Genomic DNA, 22,319 nt, shown 5'->3' on the forward strand with positions numbered 1-22,319 from the left:
GTGAGTTAGCATGTGACTGGATAGCTTCAGTAAAGAAGTTATTAAAGGAGTCAGCAATATGTTTGGAAGTGTCTTGGGTAGTTCCGGATGGGATAGGTGTCTTAGATAGGTGTCTTAGAGCAGCCTGGATGAAAGGAGTTTATTGATTCCTGACCAAAAGTTCTGAGGATTTTGTTGGTTGGCTTGTTGAAGTTGAAAGAAGTTTTTTTTGTCCAATAGTATGGAAGTTTTAGTAGAGTTTCTGAGCTGTTTAAATTTTAAGCACTCAGATGGGTCTTTGGAAGAGTGCCATTTGGCCCAAAGTTTGTTTCTTAGCAAAGTTTTTATGTAGTTTCCTTTGTAAACCATGGTGCAGTTTTGGTGCTATTCCTAAGGGTACAAGAAGGGGCATGGTAGTCTAGGATTTCAAGGAACTTAGAACTGACGTATGCCACTGCTTCCTCTAGTTGGAGGTGTTTTAAGGGTGACCAGTTGCAAACTCCATTCTTTGTTGGTGGGTTTATGGATTCTAGTAGGTAAGGTGATAGTTTGAGAGAAGCCATGTAGGTTTATGTGGTTAGTAGGGTTATCAGAATTGCAGGTATTCCAGTCAATATTAAAGTCGCCTAGCACAATGGTTTCTTGAGGAAAGTTAGTGGACAGCCAGCTTAGGATATTTTCAAGGGAGTTGATGGTATTACCTGGAGGAAGATATGAGCATAAAATATAGATGGACTTACAAGTGTTCAGTTGTAGCTTAGCAAAAAGAGTTTCAGAATTGGTACCAGATGGAGGGTATGTATCAGGTAGTGTAAGTTGGAGCCCTGCTTTGTATATTAAGGCTATGCCCCCCTCCCTTCTTGTGAAGGCAATCCCCTCTTAAAATACTATATCCTGGAGGGGTGATTTCATAGTCTGGGGTAGATGGCTTTAACCATGTCTCAGTTAAACATAGAATGTCAAAGTTATGTACATCCAGTAGAGCATGAATGTGAGTTACTTTATTATTAATACTGTGTATGTTTAAGTGGGCTAAGAGGGAGTTAGGAGGCCTTGTATGGGTATGAGAGGGACAGGGGTTGGTTGGGAAGGTGGGGCTGTTAATGATAGGGCCAAGGTTGGGGTGAATGTCACCATCTAGTAGGAGGTAAAGGTGTAGTCTATATGTGTGAATGAGAGAAAGATTTAGTATGTTATGTGCTTTCTTAACATGGTGGTGTTGACGGGTAATATGGGTGACTCTATGATACTGTGGAAGGAAATAGTTGGTAGTAGATGTTATGTATGTGTTTCAGGGAGGATGGTAGAGCAGGAAGGGATGTTTGTTTAGTGGGCTGGTGGAAGTTAGAATAATGAAGATGTTCATAGGCAGTTAAGATGTAGGGAAGGAGGAGGAAAGGAAGAAATGAGAACAGAAGTAGGGAAGGAAAGGAAGAAATGAGAAAAGAAGTAGGGATCTGAGGTGAAGTGATATGGGTGAGGTAGGCATAATGCTGAAGAAGTTGGGAGAGGAGAGTAAGAAGGTGAGGTTATGTAATGTAGTAGGAGGAGTGATGTATAAGATGGAAAAACATTAATGTGTTGTGGGATGGGATTTCATGATGAGGGAAGTGGGAGTGGTTAGAGAGGTATAAGCATAGATGTACTGGGGTGGGTGGGATATGGGGGTAGGGTAGGGAGCGGAGTGAGCCCGCAAGGCGAACGGAGCAGGAAGAGCCAAGTGAAGGAGGAAAACCTGTAAAAACAATCAGTGGAATGCTGACTATTAGAGGTAAGTTTAGGTAGAGGTAGTTAAAGGAGGCAATAGGTTTAATAATAGTCAGAGTAGGTAGGGTAGTTAAGTGAATTATAGTGAATATGGAAGGTTAAAGTGGGTCTACAGTGAAATAAGTAATGAAAAACCAATTTCCTAAGAATTTCTAATGAGTCAGTAGGAAAGATATAGAGGGGAAAAGGGTGCCATCTAGTGGGCAAAAATTATGCTACTACAGTAGTTCCTGGAGGGTAAAGAGTAGATCTGGTAGTACATAAGAAAAATAGTGAAGCCAAGTAAAGGCTATGAGAGGGGAAGGGGAGGAGGTAAAGAAAAGAGGTGTAAGGCTGCTGGCTATCCTGGTAGGGAAGGGTAATATATACATTTATTATTTAGACAAAGTAACATTTGCATATAGCAGATAACATACGTTCTTGCTTCCTTGAGGGGATGAGTTTGGGGAGAGGTTAGCCTCTATTCCTTGAATAGGAAGAGAGAGCATGTGCTGTTTTTAAAATAAAGAATCCAGGTCATCAGGTAGGGCACGTTCTTAACTCTAATGCAGGACAGGCAGTTTGCTAAGTTTCTTGCTTCCTTGAGGGGATGAGTTCGGGCGGAGTTTAGCCTCTATTCCTTAAATAGGAAGAGACAGCAGGTACTATTTTTAAAATAAAGAATCCAGGTCATCAGGTAGGGCAGGTTCTTAACTCTAATGCAGGACAGGCAGTTTGCTAAGTTTCTTGCTTCCTTGAGGGGATGAGTTCGGGCAGAGTTTAGCCTCTATTCCTTGAATAGGAAGAGACAGCAGGTACTATTTTTAAAATAAAGAATCCAGGTCATCAGGTAGGGCAGGTTCTTAACTCTAATGCAGGACAGGCAGTTTGCTAAGAATGAGTATGGACACTGGAGCTCCCGGGACTCACAGCAGCCAAGAGTTAGTCTAGGAATCTGCATATGAGGAAACTTCAATGGTACTTAAAAAGTCTCTGATGTCAACATTTTTAGGACCTGGAAACACTGATTCCTATCATTCCTTGTCTAAGGGCAGAGTTCCTTTGGTGGGCAGAGGCTTGCAACCACAACAAGAGACTTTCTTTCACTCACCCCCCCCCCAAACCCTGACAGCAAATGCATCAGACTATGCATGGGGGCTCACATGGCAGGCAAATGCATTCAAGGTAAATGGGGCCCAGAAAAAATTCACCTGCATATCAATCAAAAAGAAATGTTAGCTGTGCAGAATGCTCTGACAGCCTTAAAAGACCTTATCCCTCCAGGACAATTCTTGATAAAGACAGACAACACCACAGTTATGTGGTACATAAACAAGCAGGGGAGAACTCATTCCTACCCACTCTGCAGGTTGGCCATGGCCCCGTGGAGCATAGCCTTGAGCAACCAAGTGCACCTGCAAGCTCAATTCCTGCCAGGCAAACAAAATTCACTGGCAGACAACTTGAGCAGAAATCTACTGGACCCACACAAGTGGAAACTGGAACCCAACTTATTCAAACTTCTAATCCACAGGTGGGGGACACCAGAGTTGGACCTCTTTGCCTCCCCACAAAACCATCAATTGAGCAAATTTTGCACCAGACATCCTTACAGCCAAGCATGGAAAGTGGATGCCCTATCCTTTACATGGGAAAACCTCTCAATTTATGCCTTTCCCCCTCGACCCCTCCTCTCAAAAGTACTACTCAAGATCAAACAGGACAGACCAAGGACAATCCTTACTGCACCAGACTGGCCACGCCAGCACTGGTACCCACTCCTATGCAGTCTGACAGCAGAGCCACCCTGGCAGCTACATCAGACCCTCTCCCTGCTGTCTCAGCAAGAGGGACAGATTTTGCATCCTCAGCTGCAAACCTTGAACCTTGCAGGCTGGCTTATTCCCTGAATGCACCACCAGCAACCCTCAGCAAACAGGTGCTGGATGCCATCCTTGAGGCCAGAAGGCCTAGTACTAGGAAATCCTATTCAGAATAGTGGAAAAGATACTGTTCTTGGAGCCGGTCTCAAGGAAAGGACACAGCTGTGCCCACCTTGCCTCAAATCCTAGATTACCTAGCAGAGCTGCTCCACAAAGTCCTATCCTTCTCATTAATTAAGATTCATACCTCTGCCATCTCATTGCAATACTGAGCTGCCTCTCTTTTCTGACCCTTTGATCAAACAGATCCTGAGAGGAGCTAAAAATTTAAAACCCCCGAGGAGAGCTCACAACCCTTCCTGGGGCCTTAACTTTGTACTTGAGACGCTCACACTTCCCCCTTTTGAGCCCGCTGCTACAGCAGAGTTAAAATTCCTCTATTGGAAAATAGCCTTATTTCTAGCCAAAGCAAGAAGAGAGTGTCCGAGTTACACGCACTAATGGCTGTGGAACCCTTCATTATTTTCCATGCTGACAGGGTTTCCCTCAGGACTAACCCATCATTTATGCCCAAGGTGGGATCCATTGTGGCTTTAAACCAGTCCATCCATTTACCTACCTTTTTCCCTAATCCTCAGAATAAAGGGGAAAGGACCCTGCACTCCTTGGACGTGCAGAGACAGCTCAGGTTCTACTTTGACAAGGACTAAGCCTTTCAGAAAATCTGACCAGCTGCTAGTCAGCCTTGCTAGAGGGGCAGAGGGCAGGGCCATTTCAAAGCAAACCATGTCCAAATGGATAGCACACTGCATCCATTTCTGCTACAAACACCATGGAAAACCTACCCCACAGGGGATCAGAACTCATTCCACTAGGGCTACCTCAACCTCTACAGCATTTCTCAGGGGAGTCTCAACCACGGACATCCTGGAAGCTGCAACCTGGAGTTTTGTACACACCTTCACCAAGCATTACCACTTACCTGTCTTTTCTAAATCCAGAGCTGGATTTGCCACAGCGGTATTAAAAGGCCTGCTAGCCAGCCCTAATACTTCTTGACTGCCCCCACCCTTCCTCAGCTTTGAGAATCAACCTAAGTGTGATGACTGCAATAGTAAAACGTGAAGAATGTAGTACAGTTGTGTACACTTACCATAAATGTAGATGTTCGAGTGTATTCACTGTTGCAGTCCTGGTTACCCTCCCTCCAGCCCCCTGGCTGTTCTATGCTTTCTACCTATCCTCTTTTTGGCCATATCTTATCGCTGTGGTATTTACTTTTTACTGGAGGTGTTCCACACCATGTAATTGCTTCATATTTTGGGGGCTCCTAACATCTGGGGCAAGAAAAACTGATGTAATGGCATTGGCTGCATGTTTTATACCCCTGATGACCTGACGTCATGGAAGAGGCAACAGCATCCGACTCAGAAATCCCAAAACTCTGGTATTTGGGCCAACTGAGGGCTACCTGCACGCAGATAACCCAAGTGTGATGACTGCAACAGTGAATACACTCCAACATCTACATTTATGGTAAGTGTACACAACTGTACTTTACAGAATTTGCTCTTTTTTGACACAGTTCCCATTTAATTTTTCAAAGTGTTGATATTCTCAGCATTAGGTCTTGCATACTTGGTAGGAGGCCAAGAGGTATAGATATTCATCATTCTTAGTGCTATGGTAGCCTTTTTGGGTTTAATTCCCATCTAGGATACAAGTCGTCCAGCTTCACAAAATGTTGTCCCCCACACACCTACACTTTGACTGCTGATTGACCAGCTTCTTGGAGTGAGATCAGCAGTCACTGTAGAAAACTTCAGTGGCCTGTTGTTTCCTCAAAAGGAAGCAGATCTGATGCTTCATGAGAGCTGCAGTCAGCTTCACACTTCACTTCTGGCATACAAGTCCCCACAGGTGATCCTTTCCACATAGAAATTATTGACCTTTTAAGAAAATATTGCTGTTCATAGGTAGATATTAGGCTATCTGCCCTAGGGCATTTATAAGCCTAGCCCGAGTGTATTTTGCTTTCGCCTCCCTATTAGATTAGCCTACTGTGCCTCTGTATAGTAGGTCACAGAAGGTAGCCCTTTAAGATTAGTTTACTGTGTCTCTGTCGAGCAGGGACTCAGAAGAGATCCCGGGGTGAATTTGCAATTTCCCATCCACGCTTCCAGATTTTGCTTGAAGAGGGTCAGCGCGGGGCTATGTCTAACATGAATTGTTTTTTTATTCCAGAGTGAGGGGAGCCTCTGGGAGGGAAATGAATCTGTCCCTCCAGCATGTCCTATTTATTTTTGTGCTGAGGTTTAAGTCCCAGGAGCGTGTAGCTCTAAGGGATTTGGATTTTTTGAGGTGGAGCATGTCCATTAATTCTGGGTTAGACATAGCTTTGTACATCCGGCATAGATCGCCTCTGAGTAGGTGGTAAGCAACTGAGTAGAGCTGGAGTTTCTTTAGTCTAGCTGCATAGGACATCTGTTTGTAGCCCATGATCCTCTTTGTGAGGTACTTTTGGGGTCTCTCCAGTTGCTGCTGGAGTCTGGTAAGATACATCCCAAAAGGGGCACTGTATTCAATTATGGGTCTGATGAGTGACGAGTAGAGGGGCACAATGACCTCTCTTGATCTAGATGCGAACCCTTTCGTGATAAGGTGGGCTATATAGAAGGTCTTTCTAACCACTTTGGCAATGTGATTATCAAAGGAGAGATTACTATCTATGTTGGTCCCCAAATCTCTAATTACTTCTTCCGTACTTAATGGATTACCACCTATGTGGTAATTTGTGGGCACTTTGTTTTTCCCAAAGGGGATGACTATGCACTTTTTAGCATTTAGCTTGAGATCATGGTTCTGGCACCAAGCATCCGTCTTCGTGAGACCCTTTTGGAGGATGCTTGTGTCAGCTGGAAAGTCGATTATGGCTCCCAGTTTGCAGTCATCTGCAAACTTTGTCAGCCATAGTCCCCCTGTGTTAGCCTGAATCTCAGAGAAGTATATACCGAATAAGAGAGGTCCCAGAACTGAGCCTTGTGGGATGCCACTTGTAACTGGTTTGAATTCGGACGTGGCACCTGCGATTCTGACCATGTGGGTTCTATCCCTGAGCCAGTTTGCAACCCATCTTGTGATATAGGGGTTGATATTTAAGCTGGTAAGCTTATTTATGATGCCCGAGTGGGGTATTGTGTCAAAGGCTTTTGCGAGGTCCAGGTAGGCTGTGTGGACTACCTTACCCTCATCTATGGCTTTGGTAACTGTTTTAAAGAAATCAACTAGGTTTAAGAGGCAAGATTTGCCCTTAACAAAGCTGAATTGGGTAGGGTCCAGTGTTTGGAGGCTCCCAGTGTCTTTGTTTATGAGTTCCATGATAATACGCTCCATAGCTTGGCAGACCAGACTAGTCGGGCTTATGGGGCGATAGTTCCTGGGGTCCGTTGTCACGCCACCTTTGTGGAGTGGGACCACTGTAGCTGTACGCCATTCTTTGGGTACATATACTGTAGTAAGGCTAAGTTTGAACAGTGACTTAATGTGAGGGTTCAGTTCTTCTTGGAGCTCATGTAAGACACAGCCTGGGACACCGTCCGGTCCCATAGATGCTGTGTTTTTTGCTTTGGAGAGGGCAGCTTTCACCTGTGCATCTGTGATGTCAGAGAGGTTACATTCAGGTGGGATAGGCATTTGCTCCTTTGAGGGGGAAGGGGGGGAGAAGTTAGCACTGAATCTGTCTGCCAGGATGTTGGCCATGTCTGTAGGTTCGGTGTATTTTGTACTGTTATGCAACAATTCAGAGCATATCTGGGAGTTTCCACCCATATTCCTGACATAACTAAAGAAGGCCTTGTGATTATCTTTAGTGTCTAGGGCAATTTTTCTTTCGAAACTGGCCTTTGATGATTTTATGAGGGATCGTAGTTTCTTGCTAATACTGATCAGAGATGCATTCCCTTTTTGGGATTTTGCTCTGTCATGTAATAGCTTCCTCCTTCTGTTGTATAGCTTATTTATGGCTGGGGTCCACCAGACAGGTCTCCTGTTTTTGGAGGAGTGAGTCTTGGTTTTATTTGGGATAGCACGATCCATGCATTCCTGAAGGTGCTCATAGAATGCAATTGTAAAGGATTTTGTGGATTGGGCTGTATTATCCTCTGGCCCGGGGGCTTTGAAGGATTCCACCTCAGTCTTGAGAAGTGTGAAGTTAGCTTTTGAGAAATTCTATACAGTGAATTCCTTGGCTGGGGGTGGGGATGGGATATGGATGTCCAGGGAAATTAGTTTATGGTCTGATCTTACCAATGAGGGGTTTACCTCTGGTGTGGAACATAGAGTCTACATGTTGGTGATGACCAGGTCCAATATGTTGTTCCCTCTTGTGGGAGTGGTGACCAGTTGTTCCATCGCGTTAGAGTTTATAAATTCAAGGAACCGTTGGGTGAGGGTGTTTGGGCTTGAGTAGTTTTCCCAGTCAATGTTTGGGTAGTTGAAGTCACCCAATAACATAGTGTTTAGAGAGATCTTCATATTCTCCAGTGTTCTCAGGAATGCCAAGTGGGGTTCCTGTGAAAGGGAGGGTGATCTGTAGCAGGCTACAAACTGAAAGACAGTTTTGCCCGTTGTTAGTTGCACATGGATGGTTTCCGATGCTTTGTGCAGTGCCACTAACCTGGAGGTGTAGGTAACTTTCATGAATATAGATACTCCCCCTCCTTTTGTGCTTTGGTCCGAGTTTTGGGGCTGAAAAGCATGGTATGAGTTATAACCTGGTAGTGCTGGGGTGCTCTCAGGAGCCTTGAATCAGGTTTCTGTTACTGCACAGACATCGATTTTCTCCATACTGAGGAGAGCCTCGAGTGTGTGTGCATCTTGAGGTTTAGACTTCTGGCATTGAGTAGCATTACCTTTAGTTTTTTTTATCCTTGGGTTGTCCATGGAGGTGGGTTTGTCCTTTGAGCCTTGCCTAAAAAAGGCACTATGGGGGTGGCAAGAGCCTTAGCCAGTATACGAAAGCCTAAGGGTGACAGGTGCAAGCCATCCCTAGTGAAGCAATGTGGCTTGTCGAGCATGTCATCCCAGGCTGACAGACACTGGATCCCCTTTGAATGACACCAATACTTTAGCCGATTGTTGAAACTGATCATTTTGTCTTTATACTGTGGTATCATTCTTGGTGAGGGCAAGATGCTACTCAAGGTCAGGGTCATACCAGCCTGGGCTACATGATCTGAGAGCTCTTCTATGTCTCTCTTCATGTAGTCCAGGGAGGTACGTCTCAGGTCATTCACACCAGCATGGACAATGATGGAGTCATATTTGTACTTGCTTTGGAGTGACTTGAGTGCTTGCATTATGGGGCGGATCCTGGCACCCGACAGGCAGCTTACAGTGACCTTCTCTTTGTTCAGTCTCGTGAGCGGGATGTCAGTGTGCCGGACAATAGAGTCCCCTATAACGAGTGTATTTGGTGTGTTATTTAGCCTTAAGGGCTGTGACTGTGAGGCACACTGACTTTGTGAGATATGTGATTCGTGGGTATTGTTGAGGGGTAGCTGTTGCTTGGATATCTGCTTTGGAGGTCTTTACTGCTTAGGCAGATTTTTATTTAGAGCCTCCGAGTATGTTTTTGTGTGTTTGTGTTGGGTATGCAGATACAATAGGTCTATGTGAGACTGGATTTGTGGTGCGAGTGATTACCTTTTCCTCCTGACTGACTGTGCCAGTCTTGGGTTGAGAGAGCTCTGCCTCCAGTTTGGCTGTGTAACTGCATCTCTCACATGTATTAGAGTTTGTTGGAAGGAGGAGAGGGTTGTCTGTGTACATAAGGCAATTATAACATTGCCTCAAAATTCCCAGATTCACCAACTGGGCTGGAGAGTAACCCTGAAACTGACCCTTGGACATACCAGATTAGTATAGGGAACTGGTTTTTCACTGATCAGATTAGTAAAGGGAACTGATTTTACACTTGATCAGGAAGGACCAATCGGGAGCCTAGTACTTATGAGAAGTCAAGGAGGGTGTAGTGCTTTAGTTATTTAGTGCTTCCTTATAAGAATTGAGCAAGTGCAGGGTTTTAGAAGGAGAATAAAGTGCTGACTCTGAGATTTTGAACAGTTCTAAGGGAAAAAACGAAGAGCAGACTTTGTGGAGCCGGGAATAGTTTAAACCCGTGTAGGCGGTGCTGCCCGACACTGCTCAGTGCGCAAAACTGCACAAAAAGAGAGTTGTAGGGTTTTAAGAGAGAGAGATCAAGGAGTTTAGAATTGACCCAAAATGGTCAATAAAACTACAGCTTCTAGGCAGTAACCACTCCTACAGGGACAGGTAGGCTGTTCAGTGTTGACCACTGCCACTGGTGAACACAGAGACTTCCCTTTAGCCCAAGCAAGCACTGGCCTTCTAGAAACTTACAAACAGTTCAGAACAGCAAATCTGTAACTGAACTTTCTTAAATTTCAGAAAGTGGGAAAAAAGCAAGATTTTTTTTGGTTTTTTTTTTTCTTTTTTTGTTGTAGTTTAAAGGTAGCAGAGATAAACAAGTAGCAGAATATTCACAACAGTGCAATAAATGACCCCACACTTGAGTGCTAGGCCAAAGTCAGGTAAAATGCAGTTTTAAGAGAAAAAAACAATTTTAAATTAAGTGCAACATAGGAAATGCAGTAAACTGGCTCTAGATGTGTTCTAAATACTGTTTCTGATACAGATATAAACTTTAGCAAGCCGGAAAATGCCAAAAAGTAGGCGGCAAAGCAGTAAATCTTAACAAAAAATCAGAAGAAAATACTTAAAATCACAAAAGTGGCTCCTTTTCTTCTCTCAGCGTTTTCTCCCCTTGGTAGGTGCTTCAGCAACAACTAGCAAGCCTGGAAAGACGCCAAAACCACGAGGCATCCGGGTTTTAAGAGAGAGAGATCAAGGAGTTTAGAATTGACCCAAAATGGCCAATAAAACTACAGCTTCTAGGCAGTAACCACTCCTACAGGGACAGGCAGAGGCTGTTCAGTGTTAACCACTGCCACTGGTGAACACAGAGACTTCCCTTTAGCCCAAGCAAGCACTGGCCTTCTAGAAACTTACAAACAGTTCAGAACAGCAAATCTGTAACTGAACTTTCTTAAATTTCAGAAAGTGGGGAAAAAAGAAAGATTTTTTTTTCTTTTTTTGTTTTAGTTTAAAGGTAGCAGAGATACACAAGTAGCAGAATATTCACAACAGTGCAATAAATGACCCCACACTTGAGTGCTAGGCCAAAGTCAGGTAAAATGCAGTTTTAAGAGAAAAAAATGATTTTAAATTAAGTGCAACACAGAAAAGCTGTATTACCCCTTAGGAAACTAGTATTTTTTTCCCAGTATTGGAAGTCTCTTGTTGAGGGGCAGGGGGGGGGGTGCAGTTTTTAGTTTAAGGCTTATTTTTTTATTTTGGGGCATTTTTGTGGTATGTTTTAATTTGTACAGGGCAGAAAATATTCTGAATGCTTTTAGTGCTTGTGTATACTTTGTGGCAGTGTGCCTGCTATAGCTTCTCTTAGTGTGTGTTTTGATAGAATGCTTTGTTTCTGAGAGGAGTTTCTGTGTTTTGCTTATGCTTTATCAGAAAAGAAGACTGTGTGAGGAAGTTTGCGTGTTTGTGCTGTTTGTGAACATTTGTCTGATAACTCATCATCCGACCTAATCATACCAGGAGCTCTTAACAGCATTCAAACTTCTTCCTCAGCTACAGCGTGCATATCTGCTCCTGTTCTGCTAACTCTTCTCCCATTTTTCCCAAAAAGATAAAAAAAAACACAGAAAGTAGACCTTGGCTCAGATTGTGCTTCAGACATTAGTGAGTGACCAACTTTTGCTCTTTACGGCACTTATTTGCTTCTCCAGGTTCTTCTAGTGTAGTCCCTTTAGCCACCATGGACTGGGGGGTCAGCCGCATCCTCTCTGGCTGTTCCATTGCCAGATTTAGACATAAAAGAGACATCTTTTTGTCTTGAGACTTTCCCAGAAGATGTTTTTCCTGGATAGCTGGAGAAGACCTTTTGACAGGGTTGAAGTGCCTTCCCCTAATCTGTCTTCTTCCAGGGAGATACCTGCAGAGAGAAAATAAAAGATTAGACATTGTTCATCCAAAGATATAGTGGCTGCTCATAATGATGATTTTCTTACCTTAGCTGAACAGTTATTACAGGCTGTGAATCCTGGTGCTCGGAAATCCTTACTCGAGAGCAGTACCACTAATGAATTTCCTGAAGACATTTTGTCAGAGAATTCTGACATTGACAGAGTCTGGGCTTTTTCACCCTCTGATTCCCAAGCCCAAATCTCTGATTCTGAGGAAACATGGGTTTTTCTGTGTCCCTTGGAGGAATTTTCCTTTTATGGACTATTTCCAGGATGAATGAGGTATTTTTGTGTAAACAAGTAATTGTTCCCCCAGAACTGAGGAGGTGTTCTGATTTGTTGAAATTGGATATACTTCATTCCGCACTCATCCCTCCTATTTTGCCAGTCTTGGAGGATGTGTTTAATACTGCCTATAATAATCCTGATTGTTAACCTCCAGTCCCCAAAAAGACAGATAGTCTTTATAAGGTACCTCAGACTAACAAATTCTTGTTTTTTACTTCTTAGATCAGACACAGCTGCCATTTAAATCTCTTCATCACCTAGAAACAGAGATTTGGTCAATACGCTCCCTTGAACTATGGATAAAAAGGGCAAAAAATGTACAGATTTTCTTCTTCCACTTCAGCATTCAGAATTCTTAACTACCAGCCACATGTAGAAGTTTATTCTGAGTTATGCAGGCAGTTTGAGTGAATATTCTGATACATTTTCTTCAGAAGGTAGCTCCTTTCTGAATCCTATTGTTTCTTATCTTTCAAAAATATCCCAACATATTTTGAAGTTTGTGTATGATTGTGCAGATGCTGTATCTAGGGCCAGTGCTGCTGCTATAGTTTTAAGGAGATATGCCTGGATATGCAAACAAAATTTTGCTGATGAAGTAATGTCTGACATTTTAAATTCTAATTTACATAAGGAGGTTTTGTTTGGTCAGGTCCTCAAATAATTTGATGAAAGAGGGAAATTAATTTTCATGGAGTGCCTTAAGATTTTTCAAGCTTTCCCAATTACAGATCTCCCAAATCCTGTACTCCCTTTAAGAAGCAAAACAAGCAATCCCTGACTTTTCTGGGCAAACAAGGAACAAAAAGGAGATGGCAGGAGGGGAATAACCAGAAAATTATTATTTCAAAAAAGGGATAGTCTAATAATGCAAAATGTTATGCTAGCATACTCTCCCTATTGCCCTTGTCTCTTGAAATCTGTCCCAGAAACTGGCTGTCTACATTACCCTTTGGCAACAGATTGTAGCAGACTCTTAGGTGATGAAAGTGGTTCAGGAGGGCTACAGTTGGCACTGGATACAAATACCTTCAGGGGAACCCCCCCCCCCCCTGCAAAGCAGGTTCTTCAACACTTAGTTTCCCAAGGAGTCATAGATGTGTAGTGCCTTTAGGTCAGATGCAGAAGACTTCTACTGTAGAATATCACTGGTTCCAAAGAAACAGCTTTCATGGAGACTAGTTATAGACCTTTACTTTCTCAATTTGTATATGAAAGCATCAAAATTCCAAATGATGACCTATCAGAGTCTGTTGCCTGTCATAAGTCTAAGCCCATGAGGTGTGTAATCCCACCTATGAGTTTTATTGTAATATTAGATCTAAAAGATGCATATCATAACATCACTATAGCCACAGGCATCAATACATTTCTCATATTCTGTGGGTCTGTCACATTATCATTTATTTCTGTATTATCCTCTGGGTCATCTACAGCTCCATTTTAGATTGCTTGCTTATCTTTGCGGAGTATTTTTCCAGATTTCAAGAGTCCTTGCTATGGGTTAAGTTTCTTCTGACCAATCTGATGTTCCAGGTAAATGTTCAAAAGTTCTTCTTGACACCATCGCACATTGTATTTCTGGGGTGCCTTCTGTACACCTCTCGTCAAAAGACTTCTTCCACAGGAGGAGGCGGATTTTTTTCTGGAAATCGTCTTGACCTTTTCCAATCAAACTTCTGAAAGGGAATTTCTTAGGATCCTAGAGTTCATAGCTTCTTTGATTCTCATGGATCCCTCTTGCCAGGTTATACATAAAAAGAATTAAATGTTTTTTAAGAAAGCACATGGACCCAATATTTGCATCTTCTGAAATGTCATATTGCAATTATGGGCTTTGTCAAAAAGTAACTGCACTGGTGAAGACATCAGGCTATAACTCCAGGTCTCTCTTTTTCTACTGGAATCACAAGTCAATCTGTAAGCACAGACACCCCAGATTTTGCTTGGGGAGTAGGTTTTGGAGGTGGGGAGGTGGGGGTTAAGGGTGCAAGCTCTGTGGAACTCTTCAGACAGAACAAAGCCCATAAATATCAGAGATAGTAGCTGTGATAAATGCCCTAAAATCTCTCCATTGTTTGTGGCCCTGAGACCTCATCATGTGATTGTAGACACCACCACAGTGATGTGGTACATAAATGGGCGGACAAGGGCGTAGCCTTTGTGCCGACTGGCTGAGATAGCTTGGGAGGTAACTCTACAGCTGTCCTTAATCCTTCTAGCATCTTACATTCCATTACAGAAAAACATAGGGCTAAAACAAGCTGAGCAGAACCAGGACAGACCCTCACAAATAGAAGCTCAATTGATCCAGTTATGAGGAATGTCTGAGATAGATCTTTTTGCCTCCTTTCAAAACAGTCAGCTGATCAAATTGTGCACCAGAGCTTCTTGCAAGCAAGCCTGCTAAACAGATGCCTTCTCATTCCTGTGGTCAGGAATGTTCATTTATGCATTTCCACCCATTTCACTGATAGCCAGGATAATTCTGAAGATTCAGAAAGACTCTCAAAAAATTAGTGGTGTGAGTCTCTTTTGGCCGAAGCAGCAGTGGTTCTCCCTTCTTATGAAATTGTGCAATTATCACAAACTTCCTCACAGACTAGACCTTCTCATACAAGACAAGGGGAGTTGATACACCCCAGTCCCAAACAACTTCAACTAACTGCCTGGATAATTCAGTTTTAATACCATTTAGGCATCACTTTCATGAGGACGTACAACTGGCATTAAAGGAGACAAGACAACTTGCTAGGAAATCTTATATTGGCAAGTGATAAGATTTTCTAGATTTTGCCTAGTCGATAAGTATGGTCCTATTGGGAATTATGTACCTCATTCTAAAATGTTTGTGATTTACTTCCCTCTGTCCTGCCTTATTCCTCTATCTAGGGACATATTGAGGCCATTTCAGAATGGTGTGCCCATGGATCCTCCCTGTTGTTCTCGGTTTTTATTGAAAAAATTTTCATGGGGTTTTACATTTTAAGCCTACTAGGATACAGATGGTTCCTTCCTGGTATCTTAACTTTGTACTGAAAACCTTAACTGTGTCTCCCTTTGAACCAGTTCATTGGCTTTTTTAAAGTTCATTACATGGAAGATTGTAGTTCGTATTGCTCTGACATCTGCAAGAAGAGTATATGAGTTGCAAGCTCTTGTGGTAGGTGAACCCTTTTTGGTCTTCCCTAGAGATAAGAACAAATCCCTCATTTATTTCCAAAGTTGTTTCAGAGTTTACTTTGAATCAAGCCATCAGTCTCATGGTATTCTATCTAGATTCTTAGAACCAAGGAGAAAGAATTATGCATACTCTAGCTGTGCATAGGCAGCTCCGGTACAATCTTGACAGAACTAAGTTCTTTAGAAAAGCAGATCAGCTGTTTATTATTATGATGCGACAAAGATGGAAAAACGCACGTCAGAACAGATTGTCTCAAGGTGATTGTCCTCAGCTGTTGCTTTTTGTTGTATCCACCATGGTAAATCAGTTCTAGGCAGTATCAAGCTACTAAAAGCTTGGTATCTACAATGGCATACTGGAAAGGCCTGGACTCTAAAGACATTTCTAGAGGCAGCAACATGGTCCTGTGTACATATTTTGTAAAGCTTTACAAACTACCTTTGTTTTCTAGGCCCAGGACTAGCTTTGCTAGGACCGTTCTCCTGGGGATCTTGCATCCTTATCCTTCCTCCTCGCTTGCTGGATAGGCTTTGATTATCAACCCATGTAGTCAAAACCTACTTCATTAGTGCAGAATTTGAACATCTGCTGTTTTGCTAAGTGCAACTTAATCACCTGCACCTTTACAGTTCTAGCTTCTACATATAAGCAGTCTTATAGCTGATTCAGACCTTTTACCTCTTTTCTACCAATGATGTATCATTAATATTTAATGGATTAAATTTGTTTATTTTTCTCACCATGTTCAAGCCATTTGATTTAAAACTAGTGCATTACATTTAGCACATCATCACAAGCTGTTGTAGACTTAGTAGAAAAGTCAGGTGATTCCACTGTTCCCAGACAGTGTCTGCACTTTTAATATTTAGGTCATTATTATTTTGACCATGTAAATTCCCACATTTCTGTTAAATAATGAAGCATAGTAGTAAGTGGGTGAGGGGAATGAGGTCTTAAACAATACTACTCCAATGAATGTGTGTGTGCTATTTGCTAAGAGCCATACTACATTTGGGTACATAACTTGGACACTGCTGTCTTGAAGTGTTGCTCCCTTAGTCCACTGCAGTAGTAGTAGGTCGCCAGTAAGGTTTCTTGGTGTTTGGTAGTCACCCAGAATTCATGCCTTCCCATTCTGTGGCATATTAGGTTCTTGCTGTCTGAGTGCTAAAACCATGCTTACAAAAATGTCTAGTTGGTAAGTCACCCGAGTCAGAGTGCGCCTCCTGTGTTTTCTTATGCTGTTGTCAGTAGTAGGTCTTTAGTCAATGGAATCTGCTTGCATTCCTAGCAGGTTAATGCTGATAAAAACAACCCATTGTACTGGTCAAGGCTGTGTCCTGTTTGTTTTTAGTGTTTCTGATAATGCAGTCTGAATCTTTTGATTGTGTGGTTATTATAAATGCTGCTTAGAAGTCACTCAAGTAGAGGTTGCTTCATTGTGTTACTTGCTAGTCATCAGTACACAATGAAAATAGTATGCATTTTATCCTGTCTGATTAACAACCAAATCCATTAGTGGGAAAACTGGGCTGTCAGACTGGATACCTGAATTCTGAATTATCTAGAAAAAAAATGCTATAACAACCCTGTTTAAAAAACTAACTTGAAATTCAATTTTGCATGCACATACTTAAAGCATCAATTACTGCCTCTGGAAAGTTGAGCCGTTGATGTTTAGAGAGGTACTCTGTTCATTGAGGCCTGATATTACAGAGGGATTCAGTAGGTATTTTGGGAGAGCTGTATTTAACTTAACAGAATTTTTATTCTAAGCTTCAATTACATATTTGTGAGTATTGTTGCTTTAATGTAATTTGTTTACACAGACTACATGAAAAGTGTGTATATTTTATTTATATATATATATATATATATATATATATACACACACACACATATACACACATATATATGTATACACACACACACACAAAATATAACTGCATACTGAAGTGTGTGTGTGTGTATATATATCTACAGAGAGAGAGAGGCATTTTAGTGTGTAGATGTGTGTGTATACACACACACACACACACACACACACACACACACACACACACACACACACACACACACACACACACACACACACACACTTGACATGCAGGAAGAGCATTTACTTTTTATTTCCTCCATTACTTCTAGAATTTCTCATTTGTTTTACCCTTGCACCCTGTCACTTTTATCTGCTTTTTAAGTGGAAGTTATGCCCCACCACCTTTTTTTTTTTGCTTTGTCATCAAATCCCTACTGAAGTATTCGTGACTAGCAGTGGTTGTTGGTATACAAAATTCATTGTGTGTTTTCAGAGAAGCGAGCCTTTTTGAGGGTTCACTAAACAACTGAATTACTATTTTCTGATGCCCATGCCTGGATCTAGAATTGAAAATTTTATTCACTTTTAAGGAAGACCCATGGGTACAATCTCCATATCATTGTCCTAGTTGAGATATTATGTATTGATGTGGAATGAATTGTTTTGTAGTATCTTGTAGTAAATGATGCCTTTGTACTCTGTTTCTTCATTGGCAGTCTTTTCACTTTAAAAGGACCGGTCTCTCTAAGGTAGTTGGACTGTTTTTTAATTTGATTCCCATTCATGCATGTAGTTCACTTGCACACAGTGTACTTGCCTTTTATATCTTCTTTTAATATAGCTACATTTTTTTAATTTTTTTACACTTCCTTTGTTGCAGTAACTCACTGTTATTAATCTTTGCAAACCTTCATTTGATCAGTTTGCTTGTCATTGTATTGTTCAGAATTATTCTTTCATTTTAGAAACAGCATATTAACTGATGTAATTTAACACATCATAATAATCATAATTTGAAAAATGGGCCTTTTCATTGAATCTGACTGAAATACTGTCATTTTGCATTAGGCTTGAATTTGAAAGGCAGCAACGCGAAGAGCTGGAAAAGCTGGAACTGAAAAGGTAAGTGGAAAGTAGAGTGTAATGACACATTTAAATTTAAGGGCGAAAGATGTTTTTGCACTTGCCAATTAGCTTATTGCATCCCATTTTCAGTGCCTCACTCTTGTATCTTTAATGAGGAGAGGAGGCTTGATGGAGTACAATGACAGATGATTTTTTTGTATGTTATGAATAATAGATCTGCAGCACACTGCAGCAGAATGGAGAGCTAAGCAAATGTAAGACACTTATTTGGAAGAGGTGCAAATACAATTGAGGAAATACTTGGTCGTAAAAGGAATAGGACAAGAGTACAGCATAGCACTTAATTTGTAAAGATAGGGACAGTAGCCAGAAGGAATAAGATTATGACACTGCAGATGTATATATCTGTGTATAGTCTGTGAAGAGACATAACAGAACCGTATACACATATCAGACAGAGGGAAGGTTAAGAAAGAGAATGTGAAGACTGCAAAAGAGTATTGGGAGTGAATAGAGGGTGAGAAGCAACAAGACAAATTATGAAAGTGTTACATTTCTGTACTAAAGGTGGTCAAGGCCCTGTAAACAAATGAATATCCCTTCATTGGGAGGTGGGGTGGAGATTGTGGTGTAGGAGGACACTTTAGGAAGTTGGGAGGCGTACAAAGATCTTACTTTGCCGGGTCTTCTTTCATAGGTTTACATGTGGGAACTTCTTCACTGCATCGTCTCAATCACAATTCATTTTTTTTAATATTGGACTTCAGCATGTCTTCATGATGCATCCAACACTGTTCTCTGTGCTAGCACAAATGTACATACTGACTCTGTAATTACACACACACATAAACATGCAGTTTAGATCACTTCCTGACCTGTACCTTTGGCAGGGTTCCCAGTGCAGTGCCTACCTATCTAAGATGAGCCTTTGTAGTGTTGGAGTGTCTGATCTTGAGCCAGGACATCTACAGGAACTGCTTCTTCTACATGAACCCAAAACACAGCGTCAGCATGGTGTCAAACTCATTATTTCCACCAGCAGTCACTGACATTGAAGCTTTAGGCCTTTCATGTCAGTTTGCAGTTGGCTGTGATGGACACTGCCTGATACTGGGATTGGCTATGTGCTCTTTCATATCAGTTTAGGTAATAAGTTTCTTTTACCAAACTCCAAATTAATAACAATAAATCCATTTACATTGTCTGTGTCTATATTCCCCGGGTAATAATGTAAACACATTGGAAAGCATTCTCCACTGACTATCGATCACGTACCCTCAAGAAAACATAGTTCTAGGTGACTTTAATATTGACTGGTACACATGTACATCTGAAACCCCGGTTAGTCATATTAGTCTATTTGTTTTCTCACAATTAATTTCTTCCACTACCAGGACTAACAAGCCCACTAACAGAGCCAGTATCTTGGACTGGATACTTGTCAATCATTACCCCCCATATATATAAATTTGGGACCCTCCCTGATGATCTCAACGATCACTCTCTAATGTACATTATCAAGGATAAGGTTGATAATCTCCACCTCACCACACACACAATTATCAGGAACAACAAGAATTTCAACCCCATTATTTTTCCAAAACAAACTCAAGTCGCTTAATTGGTCAGTCCTTAAACAACTTCCAATAGAAGAGGCCATAACATACTTTAACACCAAATTCCTGAGCATTCTTAACTCCCATGCTCCTGAGCGTTCTGTTCAAACTAAAAATAATACTGCACCATGGCTTTCTAAAGAAACAAAGTCTAAAATCAAACTGAGAAATAAAGTATGGGATAACTGGCGCACATCTAAATCCCCTCAAGATCAACTTAAATTTCTCCAACTCAGAAATGATGCCAAAAAATCCATTCTGATAGATAAAAAAAATTACTACCTAAACCTTCAGCATAAAGACCAAAATAATCCACAAAAATTCTGGGCTGGTATAAATTGACTACTCCACCCTGGACAATCTACCACTCCTGCTCCCTCTAACTCCAGTCAAAAGCCACCTGAGGACATTGCCAATGCCTTTAATAATTTTTTCACCAAAACTATCGAGATCCTAGCTAGCCAACTCACTCCCGCTAACTCTCTCTCTCTCTTCCTCAGTCACAGACGCCTCAAATCCTCTCTTTCACTTTCAACCTGTCCCTACTGCTCTTATCTGTTCACCACTCAAAAAGCTAAAACCCACCACCCTATCTGCAGACAGTCTCCCTGCTGAGTATCTTCATATAGCTGCAGACGTAGTTGCTTATCCCATCTTAATAGGACCTTGTCAGAATGTTACATCCCCTCAATATGGAAAACAGCCCATGTTATTCCTCTCCACAAAGGGAGTTGCTCATCTAAATTATCCAACTGTAGACCTATAGCATTCTCTCACCCCCTAGCCAAAATAATGGAGAAATGCATACATAAGCAACTCATTCACTATCTCACAATGAACAACCTACTGGTCAATTCTCAGCATGGGTTCAGGCCACATCATAGTACCATAACCGCCCTAATTTCCTTTATCAACACTATTAACCTAAACCGGAATTCTAATTTGCTCTCCTCAGCCCTCTTTCTAGACCTGTCAAAGTCTTTTGATATGGTCAACCATCAGTTACTAATCCACTCTCTAAAAGGCATATCCCTGGACAAACATGCTATTCAATGGTTTGCATTCTATCTGAGTGGAAGAAAACAAGCAGTTCTATGGCAGGACAAACTGTCTGCACTGTTACCTCTCACCCTTGGAGTCCCTCAAGGCACTATCTTAGGTCCCCTGCATTTTTCCACTTTCATTAATAACCTTCATCCAGCCATCCCAGAAACCACCTGCATCAATTATGTAGATGACTCCACTATTATCTGTTCTGCCTCCTCCCCATCAAATCTTCAAAACATAACCCAAACTACAGTTAATACAATTTAAACCTAGTTAGCTAATACATGCTTGCTCTTAAACCCTAACAAAACTAAATGACTACTTTTCACCCCTACCAGTCGATCATCTACTCTCTCTTTCTCCATATCATCCAACAATGGCACCTCTGTTCTCCAAGACATCAGCACTAAGCTATTAGGGGTTATAGTCGACAACGATCTCAAATTTGACTTGCATGTAAATAAAACCATCAAAGCTGTTAACCAAAAGCTCAGCTCAATATACAGAAATAAACCTTTTTTAACCCTACTAGCCCATACCACCTTAGCCTGCTCTCATCTACTTTCTACCCTGCTATATGCTTTCCCTATACTCTCTAACTTGAATAAGACTGAAATTAATAAACTCAGTTGTAGTTATAACCATATAGCTATATTTGCTACCAACTCTACATACAGGACCCATCATTGTCAAAACCTTGAGCTCCTGGGATGGTTAGTTCTCTTACCTACTTCGGTTCAACCAGCTCATAGTTGCGCACAAAATTCTCACACACCCAGAAAAAAATCCTGCTCTTAGAAACATTATAAAACCGTACTGTCACTCCAGGCCACTCCACTCAGCTAACAAACTAATAGTCCAAACACAAAGAGCTAGTAATTGGGCTGGAAACTCGCTATTTGCCAACTTCATTGGCAAAACCTGGAACTTACTCCCTGCCAGCCTTACACTTGAACCCTCTCTCAATCTCTTTAAAAAAGGCCTTAAACAATATTTTAAAAACCACTGACTCTGCATTAATCCAGATTAATCTCCATCGATACCTTGTCAGTTTTACTCTCTTAATTAATGTCTAATTGTACCTATTTGCGCCAATATTTGTAGAATACTACTTAATATTTAACTATGTAGAAAATGCTATTTTGCAAACTGTATATTCCATAGCACTGTTTTAAGTATGTGCTGTTTACTCTAGTGCCATAATTTATGAAAAACTGTTAAATTCTTATGGTTTTCCTCCTATGTAGAGATAATTCCTACACTGTCTTAGTTAACAGACTCTTGGATAATGTATCTCCTCTGTAGTTGCTATTCTTCTTATACTCTGCTATGCTTATTACTGTTTTTGCTTATATGTGTGATTTGGACCTTTTCTCCCCGGGCCTCCGCTGAAAATGGACATGTATCCAGTTGGATTATCCCGGTTAACAAATGTAAAATCAAATAAATACACTGAAAGTTTGGCTTTTCTCTCACCTTGCTTTGAATGGCTTCTCAAGTTCCTTGAATGTCTTCTTTATTGTACTCAGCTGAGGGAAACCCACTTCT

The 22,319-nt window shown here is 41.4% G+C and overlaps 1 protein-coding gene across 1 annotated transcript in view; it reads left to right on the plus strand.

Annotated features, from left to right (window-relative positions):
• Positions 1-22,319, plus strand: part of KIF16B (kinesin family member 16B) — a 3,706,250-nt gene that overhangs the window by 2,166,614 nt on the left and 1,517,317 nt on the right. The window contains exon 18 of the mRNA XM_044056090.1: positions 18,091-18,144. Coding sequence (XP_043912025.1) covers positions 18,091-18,144 — 54 coding nt within the window. The remainder of the gene's footprint in view (positions 1-18,090; positions 18,145-22,319) is intronic.

The sequence above is a fragment of the Protopterus annectens genome, chromosome 1.part2 (genome assembly GCF_019279795.1).
Source record: "Protopterus annectens isolate FY-2018-M chromosome 1.part2, PAN1.0, whole genome shotgun sequence".
In the NCBI taxonomy this organism is placed as follows: Eukaryota; Metazoa; Chordata; order Ceratodontiformes; family Protopteridae; genus Protopterus; species Protopterus annectens.